Genomic DNA, 24,282 nt, shown 5'->3' with positions numbered 1-24,282 from the left:
AATGCTGACATTCACACGTTTCCTCACAACACCATTTTGCTTGGAATTGTCGAGAAGATGCATCAGTGCCAGGGTTTCAGTGGGCTGGAACACAGCCCAGTGCTACGACAGACCCCCAGCAGCCCAAACCTTTGGTCTGGAGGTGGTGCCAGCTCAAACACTAATCCCAGTGATCCAAGGAGATCCTGCACAAGGAATGCTAACCCAGGCTGAACTTGCCTAAGTTGCTTAAACTTCAGACTGGAATTTCAGAAAACTGTATTTAAATACCTGTATTGTGCCTCCCATTATGATACTATTTACATTTGAACAACTGCATTTACATTTGAACAGCTGTATATCTGAGGGGAAACCACCCTGAATAATTGTTTTGATTATAGCTAAGAAGTAAAGGCATTCAAATATTTTTTTAGTCCCTAAAAGATTTCTTACAAATTTTTTTCCACACTAATTATATTTCTAGAAATAGATTTGTGAAATTTTAATTATACCACTAAGAGCCTCTATTTCAATGAAGTGGCACTCACAAAATTTGGAGATCCCAAACCAATCCATTTTGGATTTGGGAACAGACAAGGTAACGTCAAGAACTAATGAAGCCCTCAGATAAGTGATTTTTTTCTGTAAATTTCCTAGCATAATGTTAGACATGATTGCTGATGTATTAATTTTGCCTTAATTATACACTAAATGTTGTGGAACTAGAGTATCAAACAAGGATAAATAGCAAGACCCAAGGCTCAAAGACCTTTAAATACTTTCCCTGCAAGATTTTTGTAAGTCCCTTGCAACATAAGGTGGCTGAATACAAAAGGTATATTTACCTGACTACATACATAGTGAGATATTTCCAAGACAATCCTTTTCTAGATCAGATTGGTGACATTTTCCTGAGGCTTTTCATGCATGCACAATCAATCTTTCTACTAGTATCAAAAGATACACTTTCAAAGAGCAGCGGCCCAGGCTTGATAGGCACCTGACACCAGCAAAGACACCAAAATTTATTCTGGGATAAGTCACTCCCAAGACAGACATCTTTGCTCGCTATTTAACTGAATTTTCTTTAAATCTCTATTGTCAGTTTAATGGGACAAAACAAGATCAGAAAGAGAAAAGATGTCAAGGTATAAGTGTAAGATGATTCCCTGTGCCAGCTCTGCAAAAGACTTAAGAAAATGTATGTCTGCAGAATGCAATGATATTGACCAGTGTGTAACAGCAAGAAGAAAATTAATCAAAATACCACATTATTAAAACTAGCTTAGATGGATTTTAAATTGATCAATCAGTAAAAGCTATTCAGACCCACCTGGTCAGCTATGAATTCTGAGAGTTTAAGTGTGACAGCTTGGTAGAACTTAAATATTGTTACTTAAAGTAATGCACAGAAGAATGTGAAAGGCAGAGTTATCAACACCAATATAATTGGCTGATGCAACCACACATAGTGATCCATTTCTTTAATCTTCAGACTTCAAAAAGGTGGTCAAGACCTTGTCTTGCCTAACAAAGTAGCAGATTCCAGTCCACAGAGTATAAGGGGGAACAGTTCTTGTGGCTTGGTCCATTAATCCTATTTGAAGGCCTGAGCTTCGACCTGGATCATTTTTCTTCCTTGTTCAAATTTCTCTCAGGATGAACAGCTTACTTTCAGATCCTTGGCCCAAGCTGGGGGGCGCAGGGAGTAGCCTGCTCGCTCTGCAGCCTCCTGTCTCTGGAAGGGATGTTGTAAAACCTGCTCGAGGAGATGGACCTGGAAGCAATTAAAAATGGGTATGTTTTTATAAAAAATGTTTTCCTGCAAACTAGAAAAGTTTCTTCCACCATTTTCCTGGTTCCAGAAACTATCACATAAATTGCTTACCATTATTAGTTCTACTATTAATATAGTCACTACTATTTATAATTAATGCTATTAATAATTTTGTTACAATCCTAAACATCCACTGGTCAGACTATGTGACCAATACATCTGTTCTCGAACAGGCAGCAATCACAAGTATTGAGGCCATGCTCCTGAGAACACAGCTGCGTTGGGCTGGGCACGTCTCTAGGATGAAGGACCACCGCCTCCCCAAGATCCTGCTTTACGGTGAACTTGCCACTGGCTGCCGCAAGAGAGGAGCCCCGAAGAAAAGATACAAGGACTCCCTGAAGCAACAACTCAGCCTTGGCCATATTGATCACCATAACTGGTCTACTCTGGCCTCCAATCGGGAGGCCTGGAGACAAACCATTTATAACGCTGCTGATGCTTTTGAGAAAGCACGCAGGATCACCCTTGAGGAGAAAAGACAACGCAGAAAGAATCGAGCCTTACAGAATATACCACCTAAGGAGTCTTTCTGCTGTGTCTTTTGCAACCGGACTTGCCTTTCTCGTATTGGCCTTTTTAGCCACCAACGCGCTTGCAAGAAACGTGGGTAGACCTCTTCCCAAATTTTCGTTCGCGAAGCCTAGCCATGATGATATTAATAATTTTGTTATTATTTTAAATAGTACAGTGTGGGTCAAAGTGTAGTACAGTTCAAATTGTAAATGCAAAAACTGTTCCATTAGCTATTATGCCAATTATTATTAAATATGTCAAAAAAAAAAGAAATAATTTTACCTCAGAGAAATCATTCAAATTAGCTTTTTGCACTGCTGATTCTGCCATCCAATTCCTAAGTATGTATCTAGGATTAACAGCTGAAACCAAGAGTAAATCCTTTTAAATTTAGTTAGACATATTCAACAAAAGGAAAATACAGTCATTGAAACATGTCATTGAAATCTTCAAGGTTTAATTTGCAGATCAGGAAAAAAAGCATAAAAAGGAAAAGGAATTAATCAATCTATTTATTTTTATGAGTTGCTAAAAGGATTTTTTTAAACTTGCACAATCAGTAATGCCAAAGTGCCAAACAAAAATTAGAATGGTAAAGAACATGACACCGATACATAAAGAATTTCCCATTAGGAACACAGCAGACTTAAGTGAGATGAGTTTACCATGGTCTAGGTTCCTGCTACATTGCTGGAAAGCATATTTCAATGTTGTCAATACCTTCCTGGAGATCATAAAAATGAATATTTTATTACTTATTTTAAAAAGTCATTATTAAGATATCCATTAAAGTATATGTACTTAGATACTCCTCTATCATATAACAGAAGTTTAGCCATAAAGGCCTTTAATGTTGCATTTCAATTGTATTTTTTATAAACTACTGTTTCAACTCTCCTTTTAATCTCTCTTTTAATTTTTCTGGCCAAGTATTTGATTTAGTTCAGTAAATAGATTTTCAGTAGTAAAGTGTGTTAACTACTTAAAAAGAATATTTAAAAGGTGAAAAAGTTAACATATGACTCATATAAAAATTATAATTTACATTAAAACCATGAGTCATATTAGCAGGAGAATATTTGTCCCAGAAATATGTTCTTAACCATTGGAAATTGACAAGTTTCACAGTAGAGTTAAAAATATCTGTAATTAACACAAGTGACAAGATAATTATGAAAGAGTAAGATAAGCGAGATAAGAAAAGGACAAAGCAAAAGAAATTTTGTGGCCTTATAAGCATGATCTGGTCTACTTTTTTTTTACAAGCTTCTTTTGTAAAGAAATACAATTATAGACTTGGATTGTCAAAACTTTTTGATCAACTCCTAAGAAGCTAAATTTAGGCAGTATAAGATAAAGTACTACTAAGAACTGAAAACTAAATAAAGGGAGGAAAAAATAAAAATAAGTGGTCAACTTCAAATGATTCAAGGCAATGTACTTTGAGAAGTGAGGTATCTTATGACACATACAATTTAGGAAAGATAATGAATAACGAGGTGCTAATGGCAATATATTCAAGGTCAGTCAAAGACAGCAATACACAATTTAGGTGTGACTTCCCAAACCATATAAAAATCTGAAGACCCACAACAGTTTTGTCTTAAATGTGAAATGCTGGGTAAAAATGCAGAGTTGACTGTGTTGAGCCAGATTTCTGCTACAAGTTGTACTGAGAAGGGACAGCTGTTACAAGCAAATGCTTAAACAAACAAACAAACAAACGAAAAGAAAAACCAAACAATTTTAAAGAGACCACAGGGGCATCTAAGTGATCTGTTTAAATGCATGGATGTAAAAATGCAGTACCTTTGCCATTCTGTGTTTAGAATAACTTGGAGCATCAAAGCATCTTCCTCTGCCTTCTATGACTAGGTAGTCCTTTCACAAGGAGTTTTTTCTCCGGGTGAAGAAAAAAAAGTGGGTGCCTATCAGAAACCTGAATTCTGTATAACATGTTGAAAGGCTCTGGGCATATTTAAACATAAGACAAATCTTGGTCCATTGAGCCAGTACAGGATGCCTACCAGAACCTTTCCTGTCACTGAAGGTTCATCACTGGACAAGACCAGTGTTCTGAGCAATGCAAACCAAGACATTCCCAGACTGCTGAAGGAAGGAAGTGCAGATCAAGATGATGTTACTTGCACTCAGGAAAAGCTGATACAGCAAAAGAGGAAGAGGAAGGGCATCTCTCACAAGGAAATCAAATCGTAGGGGCCCTTTCAGGAAGCATCCTACTTTACAATGAAGAGTTACAACTTGGGCAGCAGCCACAGCATTCTCACACACTTAGACTTCAAGCCACTGATCTGACTATGACTGTATTCATAATGGAAGGGATTTGTGTCTGACCAATTTCTTCGTAAACACAGACAATTAAATTGAAGATTTATTATTTTAAGGAGGGGAAAGGCAGGATATCTAAGGAGGAAGCGAGCCTCACTGTAGCCAAGGAATTTCTTGGTCATTTGGCTTATGTAAAAAGTACATACATATTCACAGGTGTAGCCATACACACATGGCTAGATTCTAATCACAAGTGTGGATGAAACCAGAGACAGTCACAATCAATGTAGTGTTACAAGACTTGCAGCAGTGAGAGAGTTTCTCCCAGTCAGAAGAACAGTAGATTTTAGTTCTTCCCAAAAGGAAAAATAACTAACACTAAAGAAAGCTTCATAAAGAGGTATTTGTCATTTCCAATTATCCAATTCCTTTGGATTGCTTTACTTACTTGTCATTCTTGTTCTTCTTTTGGTGTCTGAATCACCCTTCTTACTATACATGGAAAACAAACCAAAAGAAGAAAATCAGAAAGTGCTTTTAGCTAATAAGGATTATGCTTATTTATTTTTAGAAATATCTTATCTGACTTTCATTAAAATCATTAAGTGTTCTGCTTTTGTGTTCAGCGGAAACAGGTGTGAATCTGTAAGAATAATTAGACTTGGAAAAGACTGTACCCCTTCTTGTAGGTTTTGTATCCTGTATTAATTTTTCCTAAGAATTGTATTTACTGAATAAAATTTCCAAGTACCTGATATATATGTCTTTTCACTACTATTAGCCATACATACCATATTCGACTAAGAAAAACACATTACATTCTTTATTAAGACCAAAGAATCAGTGTTCCTATCTATGCAACATCAGCATTTTCCAAACACAGTCTGTGTATTCATGATTGTTCAATTTCCATCCGCTGTCATCATAAAGCAATGTTATTACACAGTAAATATATATATGTTACCAGTAATTAAACACTATTCATTCCTATGTATTTGCAAAGCCTGTTTGTGATTCTTGGACTGAATCTGTAGGACTGGTATTTTAACAAAAATTGTTAACCAAAGACATCTGATAAAAATACAGACCACTCCTCCCATGTCATTTTTATGTAGCTATGTGCCAAAACAGAACTACAATAGTAATTATTATTGAATCCAGCACAATCTAGAACCAAAAAAGGCATATGAAACCGTGTTTGGGCCAGTTTATTAGACCCACCAAAGATTATGAAAAAGCACTGCAGATTAAATTTGCCTGATTCTGGCAAATACACACTTGAAAATGCATCAGACTTACCGTTTTAATCTCGAGAGGTACATAGTAACCCATTCTGAAAATAATTTGTGATTACTCAGATCCTGGAGAGTCCAGAACTCCTAAAGAGAAAGAAACAGTTAGAGGCAGGTAATCAGAATTTTCTTCCTGTTAAGCAAAAACCAAAGTAAGCAAAAGAATACTGTGGTTTAACCCTAGCTGGCAACTAAGGCCCACATAAACACTCGCTCACTCTTCCCCTCAGTAGGATGGGGTAGAGAATCAGAAGGTTAAAAGTAAGAAAAGTCATGGGTTGAGATAATAAAAGTGTAATAATTGAAATAATTTAATAATAATATAATAGTAATGAAAAGAAAAATAACAAAAGGAGAGAGAAATAAAACTGAAGAAAAACAAGTGATGCAAATGAAAAACAACTGCTCACCAACCGATGCCCAGCCAGTTCCCAAACAATGGCCCTCCACCAGTTTTCCCCTACTTTATTTGCTGAGCATGACACCATCTGGTGTGGGATATCCCTATGGCCAGTTTGGGTCAGCTGTCCTGTCTCTGTGCCCTCCCAGCTTCCTGTGCACCCCCAGCCTCCTCACTGGCAGGGCACCACGAGAAGCTGAAAAGTCCTTGACTTAGAGCAAGCCCTGCTCAGCAACAACTAAACCATCAGTGTGTTATCAACATTATTCTCAGTCTAAATCTAAAACATAGCACTGTACCAGCTACTAGGAAGAAAATTAACGCTATCCCAGCTGAAACCAGGACAATGAATATTAAAAGGATTTAAGAGGGAAACATATGATGACTCTTCAAGAATTTTCTCCCTCAAAATTCTACTACCATCTTTTCCTCTGTATTCAAATAGGAGAATACTGAGGAGAAGAATAGAGACAGTGAGAGAGGAGATAGAACCTAGAAAAGGCAAACAGTAAGAAATCAGAGCTTGGGGTTAACTGCCTCCAGTGCTGGACAACAACCACAAACCAGGCTTCCCTGGTTGACTGAGAGCTAACAGCTGCTTCATATTGCTCAGCTGAAAGTAGCCAAACCTCACAGATAAAAAATGAACTTCAGAGAAAGAACAGATTAGAAAGAAATGGACATAGATAAAAGGAGATAAGCAGTAGATATATAAGGGGGAAAAAAGGAAGGGAAATTAAAAGCAAGAAGAAAAAGTTTTGATCCCATCTGTGGTTCTTTTTTTTTTTAAGGGATGGCAGTAAAAAAATACAATGAAAACCATATTTGATCATAAAAATGAGTCACAGAATTTAGTCACAGAAGTGACTAAAATTTCAGAATGTTTCCAGTCAATATTAAATGTGAGGACTGCTTCAGTGCTGCCAAAGGCTTCTGGCATTTTTAGGTTAATTTTGGTATGCAGCTGAAAAAATCATAAGTGATCTACAAATCAATATGAGAACTTCCTTTGCTACTGACAAAGTATTAATGTATAAATTAACAGCAGATGAAATTACTTTAAAATTAAAATTCTTTAAAACAATGAAAACTTTTTAGCAGCATAAAATTGTACCTGCTTTTCCACATCAGTTTAGGGACTCAAAATTGTGGGCTAAATCATTTTATTGTGTGAAAAAAAAGAGATCAGGTTGCTACCAAGTGAAGGCTGGAAACAACCCTTGGTGTAGCAGCAGGGTCACAACTATACCATGACTGCTGGTTCCTCAGCCAGCACCCTCAAAGATGGGGAGATGGAGTTGCCATAAATTCCACTGCAGTAATCCAGGGGTGACTTCATAATGTATGAGGGTGGCTTTTGTTCTTCCTATCACACATAGGCCACTAAGAAATGGAAAAATCTCTTGCATTCTACGACAAAAATACCTTCTCTTACAAACACACCCATCCTCTTATTGCACCCTGTGCAAATTATTAACTCCAAAGCTACAGCTCCTTTTTTTGTTGTTGTTGCTTGCCTCTGGAATATCTCAACTTTTTAACGCTTAATGGCTTCATGCTCATAGAAAAGGTCAGAATAGACCTCTTAGCAGAAGACAATAAGGAAAACCAGAAAATTTGGGCAAAATCACTTAATTATCTAGGACACAACTAGAAAGAGAAACAGTAACTCCTCATTTTCATTCTATGCTTTACATACAGTCATTCTGCTCCTCCCTAAAACAACCTAATACGTCCACTTGGTCTCATTTTAAAATAGTTTCAAAGACAAACAGAAGTAATTCAGATGTTCAGGGAAAGCAGTGAAGTTTCCCAGGCAAAGTGAACAATATTCATCACATGGAAAAGGCACTGTATTAAAGAATAAAAGAAAAAAAATAATTTTGGCTCTTGCAAAAAGGTTTCCTATTTTTCTTTCCAGATCAGGTATGTACAAGCTTTTTAGAATTTCCCCTCTGCATTTTTACCCAATTATTACTCGCCTAGCATCTCACTCCAGTTCAAACATTTGAGCTATATTTCCACTTCTAAAGATTGCACTAAATCCAGGTAAAAATTTAATCTCTTTTAAATATTTTCGTCTCTTTTAGGGTTGTACGTGGTCCTGAAGAATATGTTTAGGCTGAGCTAGCAGCAATACAGGATGGGATACCAGGGTGAGCAGGAAACTATAGCAAAATGTGTTCTTATGCTTGAAGTTAAATTTAAAACCAATCTTGTGCTCAAGAAAGGGCAGAGGCCACTCTGAGCAAAGGGTTGTAGCAAGTTTATGACGAGATGGGATCTCACTTATCATTACATACTGTGACAAGCTGATGGGCCCGAGAGCAGAGGTTTAGGCCACCTCTCAAATCCATGTTAGGAATAATTCAGTTGACCTGAGGTTGACATTTTCTTTATAAGTCCTGTCCAACTTCACTTGTTGGACAAAAGGTATTCTTAAGCAAAACAACAAAAAAAGGGAGGGGAGGGGGAGGAAAGGTCTTCGTAGCAGACCCCCTTAAATGTGGAGAAAATCACATTCCCACCTGTGTATAAGAATTTATGACTACTCATATTGGACCTGTACCAGAGGCTGAAAATCTGACTTCATCACTCTTCATTAATGCACCTTCCATTAGCACTTCTCATTAACATATCCTTCATTACCAGACACAGGCTTAACGAGGGGTAGTAGCATGACACAGATGTATTAGCCTTACTCTCCCTTAATAATGCTACAATGACCCATTTCCCAGATAAATCAGGCTTGAGACAGGGTAATGTTCAACTTGATTTACTCATTCTATATTAAGTATTCTTAAAACTAGGTGCTGGTATTAATACCTCAGGAATATGGAGCTCCCTTAACTGGTCTTCAGTAATTTCACTCAGTTCTCGAAATGTCATTGTAAAATCAGCCTTGGTATCTTCCATAATCTAGAGAAATAAAGATCCTTCTATTAGTGCTTTTCAAGTATGGGCTATCAGTTCAGATGTTTGCTGACAAAATTAGCAAAGTAAACTCACTTTTAAGAGGAAAGCAATCAAATAGTTATCATTCTCATTCTCCCCAAGAAGACCCAATTTTGCTTTGAATAGTTCTGTGAAACTGAAAATAATAACAAAGTTAGGAAATTGTTAAATAATATAATTTATAGTACTGTGACTAGAAGGTTTGAGTTCTGAAACTGCGTACCGGCTGTAATAGCGCTCACCATAACCCTCCAAAATCTGGGAAGCTCTGCAAAAACAAAAGAAATGTCAAGTTCTATTGAACTAAAATGCTACTGTGGGTAAAATCACACTGTATGCTAAACAAAGAAAACTACTTCTGACTGACATCTCAGAAACACTGATATTCTGAATCATCTGGGATCTATTCTTCATATAAGAATCTTTACAACAGGCTATTAAAATACTACCTTGCTACTTCAGAAGGATGCATGGTCTTCATAAGTAAGCATCTTAAAGAATGAGCTAGACAAACTTAAAACAGAAAACTAGAGGCAAAGGTCCTACCGTAGTGAAAAGACAATGAATCACACAAGATCTAGTACCTCTTTGTGGTCCTATTTTGCTATTAGTTATGACCAGTAAAAACCTTTCTCCCCTCCCTCCAACCTTATTCCGGCCAATAATTAATCCAGAATCAATTTCCACTTAAAAAAAAAAGATTTTAAAAGCTAATCCCTTTCTTTCCTATGCATATGGTGATTAGAGGGTCTCCCATCTCACTACTTCTTTTAAGCATTAAGATATTTTAAAGATTACTTACAGCTGCTTTTGCCTGGGATCCAATAAAGGTTTTAGAGCTTGTAAGAGCTTGCTCAGATTAAACAGCCCAACATTTGCCTGATTTCCTATTTTATATCTCCTTTCATCATCAGATGTGTTTGGAACAAAATCTGTTTCAAACAAAACACTACTTTTCCATAACAGAGCAATTACAATAAACAATCAGTGTTAAAATATTGAGAGTGAACTCATAAAAGACCTAAAGCTATTAAATATTTAAAGTCAGATCACAAGGATACTTATTTACAGTGATTTAACTCAAGATCTATTAGTTGCAAATCTAAGGAACACATCCTTCACAGACAAGTTCTCATGTGTCACAAGTGACATTTTCCTACTTGAAGATACAAAATAAATTCAATGTTTAAACAGAAAAAGACCATTTTTACATTAAAAAATGTCTTTTACATTTAGAAACAAAGTTTTTTCTACATATAGCACTACTATTTAGCAAACAGATTAAACAAACAAATGTTCAACTAGAGTCAGGATTTATAAGTATTCCTGTAAAAGTCACATGTATAATAAACATGTATTTCATAGGACACCTAAGCAAGATTTTTTTCAGTTGTACAAGCAAGCTTTATGTATTCACATAAAAATTAGGGCTAATGTGTTCCAGTATGCAAATCCATTATTTGGGAGATAACAAATACCTGCTATGCAAGTTATAAGTATCCAGAAGTAAAATGTATGCCTATCTACAGCACCAGTCTGAGTGGATGTAGCATGAATCCCTTGCTCAGATCAAATGCAGGTAAGCTGATCAATGTACACAGCACTGCCTGAGTCCTGAGAGGACACTGACAATAAACAGAGCATTAAGGAGGAGACCTGTGACACATCTGTCAGACCTGGTAAGTGGTTCAAATCTGAATTTTAACTCTAAAGACTTTCATCTGGCTCTAGGGTGCAGTGTCTGTGGCTGGGATAGAGTAAGTTTTCTTCTCAGCAGCCTGTAGGGCACAGTGTTTTAGACTTGTGACTGAAACATTGTTGATAACACACCAATGTTTTACACATTGCTGAGCACTGCTGGCACAGCATCAGGGCCTTCTCACTCTGCAACCCCAGAAAGTTAGGGTAGGGGTGGCCAAAAGACTCAGAGGGGACATAGGTGGGACAGCTGACCCCAGCTGACCAAAGGGATATTCCGTACCCTATAACATCATGCTCAGCAATTAAAACTGGGGGTAGTTTTTCAAAGGCAGCTGTTGCTCAGGGACCAACTCAGCATCTGTCTGGTGGTGGGAGGTGCTGAGTAATTGCCTTTGCAACTTGTTGGTCGCCCCTGCCCCTTTTTTTTGCTCTTTGCTTATTCAACTGTCTTTAACTTGACCCACAAGCTTTTTCTCAACCTTGCTTTTCCAATTCTCTCCCTCATTCTGCAGCAGGGGAGAGTGGACAAGTGGCTTGTGGGTCCTTAATTGCCAGCTGGGGTCAACCCACTGCATAATAGAATATTCAATATATAATAATTTATAATAATAATTCAATACAGTAAAACAATATGACATTTATTTTCATGAGATTTCCTAAATTTGAGGCTGCAAGCTCATGAAAACACACAGTGAGATAATCACTGCTGGTTCTGAAGCTTGCTCAGATACAAGCTCTAAACAATAATCTAATAATATGCATTTATGTACATACTGGACCTATATATATATATCTCCCAGACCAGGTTCATACTTTCAAAGAAAAGTTGTGTAGGTTTGATTAGTTTTCTTCAAACATATAATTAGCTGCTGTGACTATAAAGCTTGAGCTTGATGTACGCAAAATTACTGTATTCCACTTTTGCTTTTGGCTACTTCCAGCAATATCTAACTTTTAGTTTTCTAAGGTTCTGTTGTAGCATCTATTCAACTGATGAAGTTCAAGTGGAAACATTCTCATGAAAATTGATTTAACAGTAATATTTCATTAATGCAACCTGTATAGTCTATCATGAAACTGGCCACTGATACAATTTTTTTCCCTAAAGCTCTTCAAACAATACATATGCTTAGGATTTTTCTGCTAATAATGTTAGGAGTTTTCATGCACATAGAAACCGCATAATTTAATAAAAAGAATTTATTTTAAGTAAAACAAAAATAAATTAAAAAGGTGCTACACTCACTTGGGTCATAGGAGTCCATAAATCCAAACGGACCATAATCTATTGTTATGGACAATAAACTGAAGTTATCTGTATTGCACACACCTACAATTAAACAAAAAGGAGAAACAAAAGTTAAAATTCCACCTGACCCCGCAGCCTGCAGGAAATTTGCTGTGAAACAGATCCACTGAATCTGAGAACTCTGGAGCAGCTACTTTTGAGAAATGAGGCTCTGGAAAACCAGCTGCTTGAAGCAGGAGAAGGAGGAAGCGCTGGGTGCGTTCCCGGCTCCCCGCGCCAGGCGGCGCCGCGGCCCCTTCGGGCCCCTCAGGGCGGGGCCGGGCCCGCCCCGTCTCGCGCAGCGCGGCAGGATCGGCAGCGCATCGCTGCTTTATCTTTGATAACAGAAACCTGGAGCAAAGGCGGGCAGCACTGTAGCCTACGCACTATAAGAGGCCGGGTTTTTATGCGGATGGAACAAATTCAGAGCAGTTAAACTTGTACATGACATCGACACCTTGTCTTTATACACGGGACTGTTGCAACAGTTTTGGGAATTCATGCTCCCACCAGGAGACAGCAGAAGAACTGAAGACAAAAGTGAAAAATAAACCCCATTTTTAAGCATATGATTATAAAAAGTCCCTCCTGTAAAGCCAATGCAGCTTACCATGTGCAAACCCCACAGACATCCACAATGCAATCAGATTTGCAGTCTCTGATACGACTGTAGAGAAAAATTCCTAAAATCAAATACATCTTTTACTTCAAGTCCTCTGTATCAAAAATAGTAAATGACATAAACATTTTATTCACCTTAGAAATATGTAATATATTCTATTTTAAAAATTTATATCTTTGTCTGTCAGGACTTTTCATTCCCATTCTAAATTATGTCAGTGCATAATAAACTTATCCAGCAAAGACTGTAGTTAAGTAAGTATTTACAGATGTCCTAAAAGAAATTAAAAAGTAACATTAAAAAAAAAATACACTCTATATACTAGTGTGTATACTAGAATATACTGTATATACTACTTTTATACTAGAAAAACTTCCTGACCACTGCTCACTCAAAATCTGAGCAGTAAGAGAACAAAAGATAACAGAAAATGGAAGCTTCACAATAAACATTTCCATAATGAAAAGTGGTGAAGAATGTTCATATTTGATTTTGAGAAAACAAAAAAATCAAGAAGCAGATTTTTACTGCATAGAATTAACAAACTTTTGCTAATAAAACCTGGAAGCTTACTTCAAAATTTTAAAAGCTTTTAAAAGCTGAAACTCTGAAGAGCATTGTGTAATTTTTGCTCACATGCTTGTGGAAATTAAAAATAACTTTTAAAAAAGACTTACCAGATATCTATTTGAATCATTCATAGCTATTGATGGAAAATGTTCCTGGATGATAAAGTCCAGCAATCTTCTGTAATAGGAAAGGCAGAATTCTTTAAACAAAACTGGTACTTTTAGAACTCATCATTCAAAATTCTTGTTTTCAAACAGCAAACTGCTAATCAACACCTTGCCACAAATAGTTATTAGAAAACTTAGTCTATTTATTCCAATGAGTATGGGATTAAGCTCTTCCAAATGCTTGGAGATACAACCTAACCCTAAGGTTCCAGTCATAAACACGGCTGGAGATTGCCACACAGAATAAAAATTATTTCCACACATTAAACCTCCAGAGTAGAACAGGATCCGGTTTTGCATACAGCAATATCCATTTTGTTAGGAAAATGGAGTTTGCATATCCAAAAAAAAAAATGTATACAATTACAAGGAACAATTCTTCACCAGAATTCTCAAAAAGTAAATTTTATGGCTGAATTCTTTAACCAAAAAATACTTTAACCCCAAAAAAACCAACCCAAAACTTAAAAGCAGTTCCCTAATTCAGTCTTTCAGTTTTACAATAAAAATCTGCTGAAATTAAAAAACAAAACAAAACAAAGAATAGTAGCTGTGTAGAGTGATGTGGGAAATTAAACTGAATTATCAGTTACTACAATTTACAACTGCTATTATGAGTTATTCCTCATTTGTAAGCATCCCAGAACAACTTCTAGTGCTCCTTTTAAATATTTAAGTAGATCTAAAAATTTGTCACGCTGAGAGACTTAAAACTCTGCAATGATTTCTTACCTAGCATACTTCTCTAATTCTGCATGTTTCTGGAGAGCATACTTATACAACATACTTATGCTAGTGATTTATTTCATATTTCTGTTAATTTAGCTTCTCAGACAACTACGAAAAATGTGGGAACTTATACTTTCAATTTACAAATCTTTCCAAAGCAAACAACTCCTCCCTAGTGCTTAGTTATCAGAATTATTTCAGCTACAAAACCTTTCTCATTTTGTAAGACCCAGGCTTTTTACCCTGATGAGGTATCTTTTGAATGCTTGTATAAAAATAGCAGGTTACTTTTCTAAATTATATAATCTTACTTTCTAAATAATTTATGTCTAAATTCCAAATGTATACATGCATTCTAATATATATTCAACTGTTTAGAAAACTACTATAGTTACTATGAAGATTAAATTCAAACCTTTGTAAATCCAGTTCCCCAGAATGAGCTAAGATTTCTAAGGATCCTATACGAAACCATGACTTGGCAAGACGTAGCACTATTGCACCTTAAATATAGAGACATATGTGTTTAAATGTAAACAGATTATCAGCAAAATAAAACAGTTGCATAATAAAAGCCATCATGTGTTGTTTCTATAGACACAGAATTTATATATGCACAGTTAAACTGCTATTTTTGTAAGTATGCTTAACACGTAACAGATGAATATGTGTAATGTATAATATTACTTCACTACACATACATTTTTAATGATAAAGCTCAATTTGCTATACCAGTAACCATAAGCAAAATTCTGTTAGTGCATTAGTACTAGAAATACTCCAGAGATGGTAGGAACAGAGAAAGAACCAGCATCAACAGATTTTGCCCATACTGTGCCATCCCACTCTTTTTCAGAGCAGGTGTAGAGAATGTAGCAATGGCACAGCCACTGTAGCATTCCCACCATCCTAGTACTGCTATCAAAACAACGGAAAATTTTCCTATATCATTTTTGTAATGTCAAGTGAAAATGAAAATTATATTCCTGCAAGACATATGCCACAGTCATAGAAGACCTGTTCATAGGGCTTAATCTCTTCAACCAAGATATGTTTCAGGCTGATTTTCCCAGGACAAGTTTTATATCTCAGTAAATGAAATTAAACCTATTTAGTACTTTTTATTACACCTTTTTTCATGGAGAGTGAAGTTACAGTGTTGTAACATATTATTTCGAAATATGTTCATTACCTCTTTCTTTCTTAATGTTTCCATTGTAAAACTGGTCTCTCCACACATCATCATCACTTACAACTAAGCTGTAACACACAAGAAATGAACATTAAAAAGTTATCTCAGCAAAAATGATTTACAATGAAGTCATATTTTATATAAATTCATTTTGTTCATAAAAAGAAATATCTTTTTGGTGGCATAGCTCTGTATTTTAAAATGACATAGGCAAAGAGTAAGCCAAGGCTTATCAAGGTTCATTAGCAAGGTGCATTTATTTTGTACTTAATATAATGTTGTCCAATTTTCATTATTCACACTGTTCATGGCAAGGGGGCTGCACTCAAAAAAAAAACTGCATTCACTTGGAACCTCAGTGACTGATTAGTGTGATTATAACATTAAATGAGTCACAATTTCCCTGAGGACAACAGTGAAATCTTAAGAGAAAAATTAGACACCAAATTGTTGCATCAGATGGAGGTTGCCCTTTACATGAGACAAAACTGTTGTCTCAGGAACTTTGGGAACAGATCTAGGACACTTAGCAATCAGGAACTCTTCAAGACACAAAAAAAGACATAATTCTAATGATACATTACAATTATCCCATTCGTCACCGGTACTAGTGCTTGGATTTTTAAAAACAATCTCTTCCTTTCCTTTGCCTTGAAATTCTGCACATCCTATACATTTTCATATTTACCCAAATACTGAGATTTGTGAGTGTTTGGAACAACTTGCTCTAAAATATTTCACAACTTACATTAATTTTATGAAATAAAATACGTAATTTCACTGTATTTTCTGTTAAATTAGGAAAAATCAATCCTCACAAACTATGCAAGAGTATCATGTTCCTCTAAGGTTAACAAGTAGGATGTTTTCATTCCAAAGGAACGGGGATGACACTAACAATCCGGCAGAAGAAATGCTTGGTGCTATCTTCTGAAGAAGGTCTTATCCCTTCAATAGGCCAAGATGACTTCTTGTTCAAGAGTCTAGCAGCAGGATAATTTAGCTCATTTTGTATAATTTTTCTTTATCTTTGCTTGTTGAACTGGAAAATATTCTTTTATTCAGGAGTGACATGGACCTGCTGGAGTGGGTCCAGAGAAGGGCCACAAAACTGATCAGAGGGCTGGAGCCCCTCTGCAGTGAGGACAGGCTGAGAGAGTTTGGGTTGTTCAGCCTGGAGAAGAGAAGGTTCTGGGGAGACCTTACAGCACCTTCAAGTACCTAAAGAGGGCCCATAGGAAAGCTGGAAAGGGACTTTTTGCAAGGGCTGTTAGTGATAGGATGAGGGAAATGGCTTTATACTGAAAGGGGTCAGGTTTAGATTACATGTTAGGAAGAAGTTCTTTACTCAAAGGGTGGTGAGACACTGCCCAGAAAGGTGGTAGATGCCCCATCCTTGGAAACATTCAAGGTCAGGTTGGATGGGGCTCTGGACAACCTGATCTAGTTGAAGATGTCCCTGCTCATTGCAAGGGGGGTTGGACTAGATGACGATTAAAGGTCCCTTCCAACCCAAACAATGATTCTATGATCCAAAATAGTTGGGTGGCATGCTATTTGATATTTAATGCAGCCACTTGTATCTGCTGACTATTAGGGAGTTGAAGACAGCACAGAAGACAGAATCAAACTTTTTTGGAGGTACACAGCAAAGATCAAGAAGCAAACCTAATATTCCATTTGTAAATATGACTGAAGACAGTCACAGTGTTAAAATAACTCCCAAGAGTTAAATTTTGAGAGTACACTAGATTCAGGGTTTACATACTTAAGCATAAAATTTTAGAAGGAATTCAGTTGGACCAAAAATGTGGGGTATGCATACATAAATATGTACCAAAAAATAATGAAAAGAAATTTTCTGAATTCTTACACAGTGCAGTTGCTTGCAACAGCAACTGTGGCTTTGAAACTAAATTATTGTATTACATTCAGTATTTTTGAAGATATCTAGTAGCTATTCAAACTGAATGTTCTGTTAACTGCAAAAAACAGCCAGTGAATTGTTCCAGAAGGTGGGAAAACGTATCTAGAAATCAATCTGCTCCCATTACTGGAGCTGTACTTATACAAGTAGCATTAGGATTTTTTTTTTTAATTACTCATTTGAAACCAATTGGTATGTCTGTAGGATTGAGTACAAAAAACTCTGACATAAATGAGGTGGAAGAAGAAAATCTTAACCCTTTAAAAGAAAACAAAAAAATTCAAATACAGGGAATGAACCTCAGATACTGTCATGGTTTGAGCAGGCCCAAAAGGAGGAACATAAGCCAGTATGCTGCATGGAAGACACAGAGATGTCTGAGGAGAAAGGAAAGCAGAAAGGCAGCACCTGGAAGAGGACTGAGCCAGCAGCAGGAACAGAGTTTCGGGGTAAGAATTGGATAACCCAAACCCCCAAACTCACTGGAGATTCCTCTGAGAGAGAGGAGGATGATTGGACTCACTTGGAAGAATCTTGGAGTGCAGTATGCACTACAAAGAGGAGCTAAGAAGCTCATGGCCTCCTGAGAGCTAAAGCCAGGATGGCCAAAGGAATGTGTGTGGAGGGGGTGACCTTGGGCTTCCCCCCCCCTTGCTGCAGCTTCAGAGAAGCTGGCAGCCATCTTTGAGGCAGAGCACAGAAGCTCTGTGAAGGGGCTTGATTTCCCCTGAAGATACCAGACTGTCACGAAGACCCCCGTGCTTCGTGATATGACCGTGGTGGAACGACCTTGTCTGGGGTTACGTAGTCCACGGAAAGACCCCCGTTTTGAAGACGGAGGGCCGAGAGGGGCTTGGAGACCCCCCTCGTGTGTATTGGCAAGGATCCAGCTGCAACTGCTGCCTGGAAGAGAAGAAGAAAGCCTGCTGCCTAGAGAGAGACCTGTTGCTCAGAGACTGGAAGGGGTTTTTTCTTCTTCTTCTCTCCTGGACTTTTATTTGGAAGAAGAAGAGATTTGGCCCATTGTAAATATTACTGTCATGGTAGAGATAGATATAGAGTTAAGATTGTATGCAGTGTATTATAGTATTTATTTATGTGTATAGTCTTTGTAATATATTCCTTCCCCCCATATTGAGTCTCGTGTTTTTGTCTGGAAAACCCATCTCACATGGGGTTGAGATGTGGGTGGGGGGGCTAGGAATCAGAATTGGATTTTGGGCCTGCTCAAACCATGACAGATACTTACAAAATACTGTGTGTATCAGAGCACCAGGGGACAGGAGTCAGAATAATAATGCTAATAATAATGCTACTAAATTTTCCTATTTTGAACAGACCTCTGCCAGAAGGGTTGTTTTTTTTGACTCTGTAACTCTTAGTAGGCTCTCTGCAAAATTTCTGTAGAATACCAGCACTTCTTTTATTGCTGACAAAAAATCCATAGGGGCATCAACATTTAGTTACCAATACAAGTTAATGGACATGCAACACTTAAGGGCTGGCCAGGTAGCTGAGCAGCCACATAAAGATACATTCCCACTATAAAAGTAGTTTTCAAATGGTCCCTTAGTTGGTAAGTACCATTACTGGAGAGAAGGCAGCAGCAGACCAGATGTACACTCAACCATAGGACATGGAGCACTGAAATTGCTCTTACACCAAAGAAGCTTGGAACAGCACTCACGGAAGGATGGATGGATTATACCCCTCCCTACCCAGCTCTCACTTAAGGGCTGGACTTTACACTCCAAAGTGCTCTGCCTGCTTTTTTGCATGAACATCAAGCCCTATGCAAGTAAAGGCCACTCTGAAAACTATGCATATTAGCTCACTTTTTTGACCTAATGCATGACACTGCTCACTGCTAGTCCCAGTATGTGACTGAAATGGTACTGTATGAAGTGTTCTTTGTCTGGCAGAACAGTCATAAACTGTAGCACCCCATTGGGAACACAGTACTTAACATTAATAGAGCAAACCAACCTGCTGGGTGTTCTGGGATAAGCTGTAAGGCTTTTCCTCCCACTTCTGCCAAGATGTGACAAGACCTCTGTAAGTGCATCCCACCAGCCTCAGTACAACAGCTCCCCATTGGGAAGAACATGGATGTCAGCTGGGGTTTTTCTAAATTAGGTCTTGCAAACAGTCTGGAGATCTTGTACAGCAGTTAAGAGAGCCAGGCATTTAACCAATCTGCCAGCAGAGAACTAAAGCACACTGTGTGCTCAGTAGAATTTGCGCACACTTAAAGAGTACTTTCATACTAGTTTGGCACTGAACAATTTGTTGAGACGACAGCAAAGAGAGGCTATAACCTGCCTGATGCTTTCCTGCTGATATTCAGACAGATTTAAAGTTCTGCATTAACAGCCAACAGCAAAGGGTCTCAGGATGAAGTCACTGAATAAACCATCAAAAATGTCATTTACAAGCACTGCACTTCAACAGAGCAAATGTGATAGAACTAATGCTAGAGGGATTTGCAGACACTTTGCAAATACAGATACCTAGACATGTGGCAGCTGAATACAGGCCTTTTCTGCAGAACATTTACTTTCTTTGAAGCCTTAAACGTTGGAGTACAGACTTGAGACTACTTAGAACACAAAATCAACTTGATATTTTAAACATGATAATCTGAAAATAATCAGTTACTTGATTCTGAGAAAATCATCCAAATGACTGAAGTATTAAGTCTCCTTTGATTCAAAGAGAATTAGTTTTGGAATTTTTTTTTACAAAATCTCTCTCTTTGCTCAAGGGGTGTTTGCATAAACAAAGAATTGAGAGCAATTGCCTACATTCAGTACTACCTCCAATATTAACATCTGTTCATATGACTGACAATTTTTCCCACCAATCTTAAAATGTGCAACTGACTGACTATAACAGTACAAAAATAGCCACTTTCAACATTTTCCTAGTTGGCTGGATTCTAGGAAAATTTATTCAAATGTTTAACTTCAGTGTAATAAAAGACTCGCTTATTAACCATGAAAAATGTATTAATAGAGTCATTGATTATCCACATACACTAAAGGTATTATTACTGCTTACAGGGCAGGAATCCAGCCCTACTGGTTTTGCAAGTCAGTGGTAAGAGAACAATTTCTCTGTATTTTAAAGAGACAAAACTCTTGATTGAAATATCATAAACCATGGAGAGGCAAGTTAGTGTCAGATATAATTACTCGATCTAAGTTCCACTTTTTACTTTCTTTACAAGATGAGCCACATTTCAAGCTAAGGTAACTCTGTTAAGACAGTCTTACCAGTGAACAACAGCTGTTTACCGCTAGACACAGACAGTACACAATATTGTTTTCAAATGAAGTAGTATTTTAAAGCATAGCAGAGACAAAAGTGATGTGATTAATTGCTGGAGCTTATTATTATTGGAAAGTTTTATCCAAAAATCTATAGAACTGGAGGGATATATTTTGTTCTGATAGCACCCATATGAAAAGACCTATCATCTTGGAAACTAACTGTCCTCCATTATTGATGCTCAGTGAAACTCAGTCACAAAATTACCTGTAAATGAAGATACTGTGAAAAAAAAAAGAAAAATACCTAGCAGCTCTGCTTGTAGGAATTCCAAGATAGTGCATGGCCTCACTACATAAAAACTCTCTAATAGAAGAGCGAAGCACAGCTCTTCCATCTCCATTCCTATGAAGAACAGAGAAATAAGGAATAGGTCATAAAATCAAAGCAAATTTCAAAAAGAAAACATTCAGTTTTAGCGTACACAGAACAACCGCAACTTACCTGGAGTATGGGGTCTTTCCTGACCCTTTCAACTGCAGTTCCCACCTCTCACCATGCCTGCAAAAATACCATTAGCATTTTTAACAGTACACCTTGAGCTATCCATCAATCAACTAAATCGAACACAGAGTTGAATCAGTCATTTAAAAAAATGTCACACCTGTTTGTATATACTCCAACCAAGTGGGCTCTTCCATCTCCCAGCTGACCTGCCCAGGTACCAAACTGACAAAAATTAAAATCAAGTTATTTTCTTCTACCATTTATAACAGTTATACTTGAAACAATACAAATTACATGTAGGTTCTCTGTGTTCTACACAATATAATGACACATTTTCTCACACAGTCATTATGAGGTTGATCCCTAAAGCTGTTATTTCCACACTCACACCAATAATTAATCAGAAAACCACAGAAAAAGGATAATGGCAGTAATCCCCACTTTTTTTCACCTTCCAGCTATGATGTACAGCTACAGACCTGCCTCGCTTGTATAACGAGCCTCTAAACTCACATGGCTTGTTTTGGTATTTTTAATTGGAAATTACAAACTAAATTCTACCATTCTTCTCCATTAATAATCACACTAATTGCAATAAAGCTTAACTCTTATTAATCATGGTATTGCAGTGAGGCTCTGCCCTTTTTCACTCCTCTGAGTTGATAATACCTGTCACGAATCAGAGCTGGCTAAGCTGCAGGGGTGCCAAGCAGAGTCAGCAGCTAATGGAAGTCAAAACGATAATTTGCTTCAGGAATATACAAAAGCAGAGGAAGTAAACATGGTACTGAGAAAGAATATTATAGTTTTCTTCCACCTGCAGCCCCTTATGAAAATCAAATCTGCAATCAAAATGTTAATAAGTGTTCATGTACTTACAGGTATTATCAAGGTATAATTCACATGCAAATGCTACATAGTTCAACTTGGAAGAAATGAGTGCCACAGTTACCTGGTGACCCCCATACCTATGGGCCAATGGAACAGACCCAACTATCACTTTCCCACCACTGATGAACTCAAGAAAATCAGATGTTCCTTTGATAGATATATCAAGATCCAAAATATTTTCAAGAACCTCCTGGAGAAAAAAAGAATACAGTTGGTACTTGAACATGATCGAATTGTCAGTGGTAATGAACATGTTTTTTCTACAGACAGTTCACAATATGTTTTATATATGCTTAAGTATGTTTTAAATATGTTTAAAGTATATAGTGATGAGATGCTTTTACAATAAATAGCATATGAATATTAAAATATACTTTAAAATATACTTTAGTACACATATTAGCAATCTCTACTAAAGGAACAAAAAACAACAACCAACCTTTGAAACAGCTACAAGACGAACTCTAGATTTAAAAGGTGTAGGATAGACAATTGAAAAAATGCAGTTTCTCACATTACGGACATAATTTTCCTGGATCACATCAACTGGAAAAGGATCTGTAAACATGAAAGAGAGAAAAAATGTCTTTTAAAAAAATTAATCATATCTTTCTAATGCCTTTCATCTTAAAACAAATAAAAATAATTCAGAAACAACTAAAACTCAAGTATTTACCACAATCTAAATTAAGCCTGCATGAAAAGCAAGGCCAAATAAATTTAGGTTTTTATTCTGTTTGGAATTTTTGAAAAGAAAGACTGAATTCTGCAGTTAAAAGAATCTAGCAGGGCATGCTATTTTTAACATCCAAACCATATCTAAGTAGTTTCATATTGCACTACATTATATACAACCCTAAAAGATATTTATATGAGACAGAGTTCAGCTATTCCCACAACTGAATGTAGTTCAGTGCTGCACAATGTAGTGCAACAGATTTAAGTCACTGTGCACCATTAACTGCTGCATATAGTCCATATGCAGCAATGATCACCATGTAACCTAAGAAACCTGATGAAGTCTTTTCTGAGCAATGTAAACAGTGAATGAAAGGCTCAGAAGATGTAGTTCTCGCTGTAGCATAACATATGTACTCAGAAGATGTGCTTCATTCTTCCTTCGGACCTATTCTGTGCCCCAATCCATGGTAACAGAGGATGAATATTGTTTTAAAACACTTAACTAATACTGTGTGGTTTACCATCTTTATGGATTTTTGCTTGCAACAATCTTACGATTCCACATTAATTATACAATCCTAATACTTTATAGACATTGTTTTGTAAAAATTTTGAGCTAGCATCTCTGGACTGTTACTGTTAGCCATGTTTGTCAATACCTCTATTGACAAATCCTGTTATAGCCAGCTGACACAAGATTCATCACTGACTATTATTTCTTAATGCTCACAAGGAATTGTGTCACCTGATGAAATTAGTTCTGTAATGTTATCATATAAATTACCATAATGATTACAGGCAATTCTGTGTGCCTGAGAGCTACAACGTTTTGTGTACTGCCAGTGAGGTGTCAGGTTATCAATTTTGCATTAACTGGGACTCGGAAAAGAAAACATCAACCAACCAATAAACCAAAAAAGCTCCTTACGGCCACTCTGGTTTTAATTTTAAAAGTAGTATTTGTGTATATCAGGTCTTCACTTAGTTTCTGCTTTAGCAGCTGCCACAACCCACCAAGCAAGAGCCTCGGGGCAGAGCAGGCGTACGCAGCCCGGGGCAGGGCAGGCCGTACCTAAGAGGCTGTCGGAGGACAGGGCCCAGGCGCAGAGATCCGCCGCTCCCCGGCGCCGCGGGCACTGCCCCGGCGCGGGGCGGGAGGCGTTCGGGGCCAGGCAGAGCCCGCGGGAGCCGCACAGCGCGGCCACACAGCCCCACGCCAGGCAGGTGGCCAGCCAGGGGGGCCACCACATGTCCCCAAACCTTCAGCGAGTCCCCAAAGACACTCGGCCTGAGGTCTCCCTGCCTCAAAGAGGGGGCGGCGAGACGCGCAAGCGGTGCGCGGTGCCCGCTGCCAGGGCGTCCCCGTCGGCGCCCCGCCGGGGGGCGCTGGCGGTGCCCGCTGCCCTCCCCGTCCCCCCCCCGTGTTCTGCCGGCACCCCGCCGGAGGGCGGTGGCGGCGAGGGGTTTCC

At 37.7% G+C, this 24,282-nt stretch overlaps 1 protein-coding gene across 1 annotated transcript; it reads right to left on the bottom strand.

Annotated features, from left to right (window-relative positions):
* Positions 1 to 1,410: 1,410 nt before the first annotated feature.
* LOC113973502 (UPF0061 protein Pfl01_0444-like) lies at positions 1,411 to 24,063 on the bottom strand. The gene is made up of 19 exons (XM_027695662.1): positions 23,886 to 24,063; positions 22,572 to 22,690; positions 22,194 to 22,322; positions 21,399 to 21,463; positions 21,239 to 21,295; positions 21,041 to 21,139; positions 15,538 to 15,605; positions 14,761 to 14,848; positions 13,557 to 13,626; positions 12,868 to 12,940; positions 12,216 to 12,299; positions 10,071 to 10,200; positions 9,492 to 9,536; positions 9,323 to 9,404; positions 9,140 to 9,232; positions 5,921 to 6,000; positions 5,070 to 5,113; positions 2,615 to 2,694; positions 1,411 to 1,756 (listed from the first exon to the last, which is right to left on the bottom strand). The coding sequence occupies exons 1-19, from the start codon at positions 24,061 to 24,063 to the stop codon at positions 1,634 to 1,636; spliced, it is 1,707 nt and encodes a 568-aa protein (XP_027551463.1). The 3' UTR covers positions 1,411 to 1,633.
* Positions 24,064 to 24,282: the final 219 nt, after the last annotated feature.

The sequence above is a fragment of the Neopelma chrysocephalum genome, unplaced genomic scaffold (genome assembly GCF_003984885.1).
Source record: "Neopelma chrysocephalum unplaced genomic scaffold, ASM398488v2 Primary Assembly neopelma1_102, whole genome shotgun sequence".
NCBI lineage: Eukaryota > Metazoa > Chordata > Aves > Passeriformes > Pipridae > Neopelma > Neopelma chrysocephalum.
The sequence above is the reverse complement of the archived record's forward strand: the minus strand, read 5'-3'. Positions and strand labels throughout refer to the sequence as shown.

Coding starts and splice junctions, on each gene's coding strand:
- LOC113973502 (XM_027695662.1), bottom strand. CDS start 24,063: ATGTGGTGGCCCCCCTGGCTGGCCACCTGCCTGGCGTGGGGCTGTGTG. Junction 12,941..13,556: donor ATGATTCAAATAGATATCTG/GTAAGTCTTTTT, acceptor ATTTGATTTTAG/GAATTTTTCTCTACAGTCGT. Junction 2,695..5,069: donor AAGAAGAACAAGAATGACAA/GTAAGTAAAGCA, acceptor TCTTGGTTTCAG/CTGTTAATCCTAGATACATA.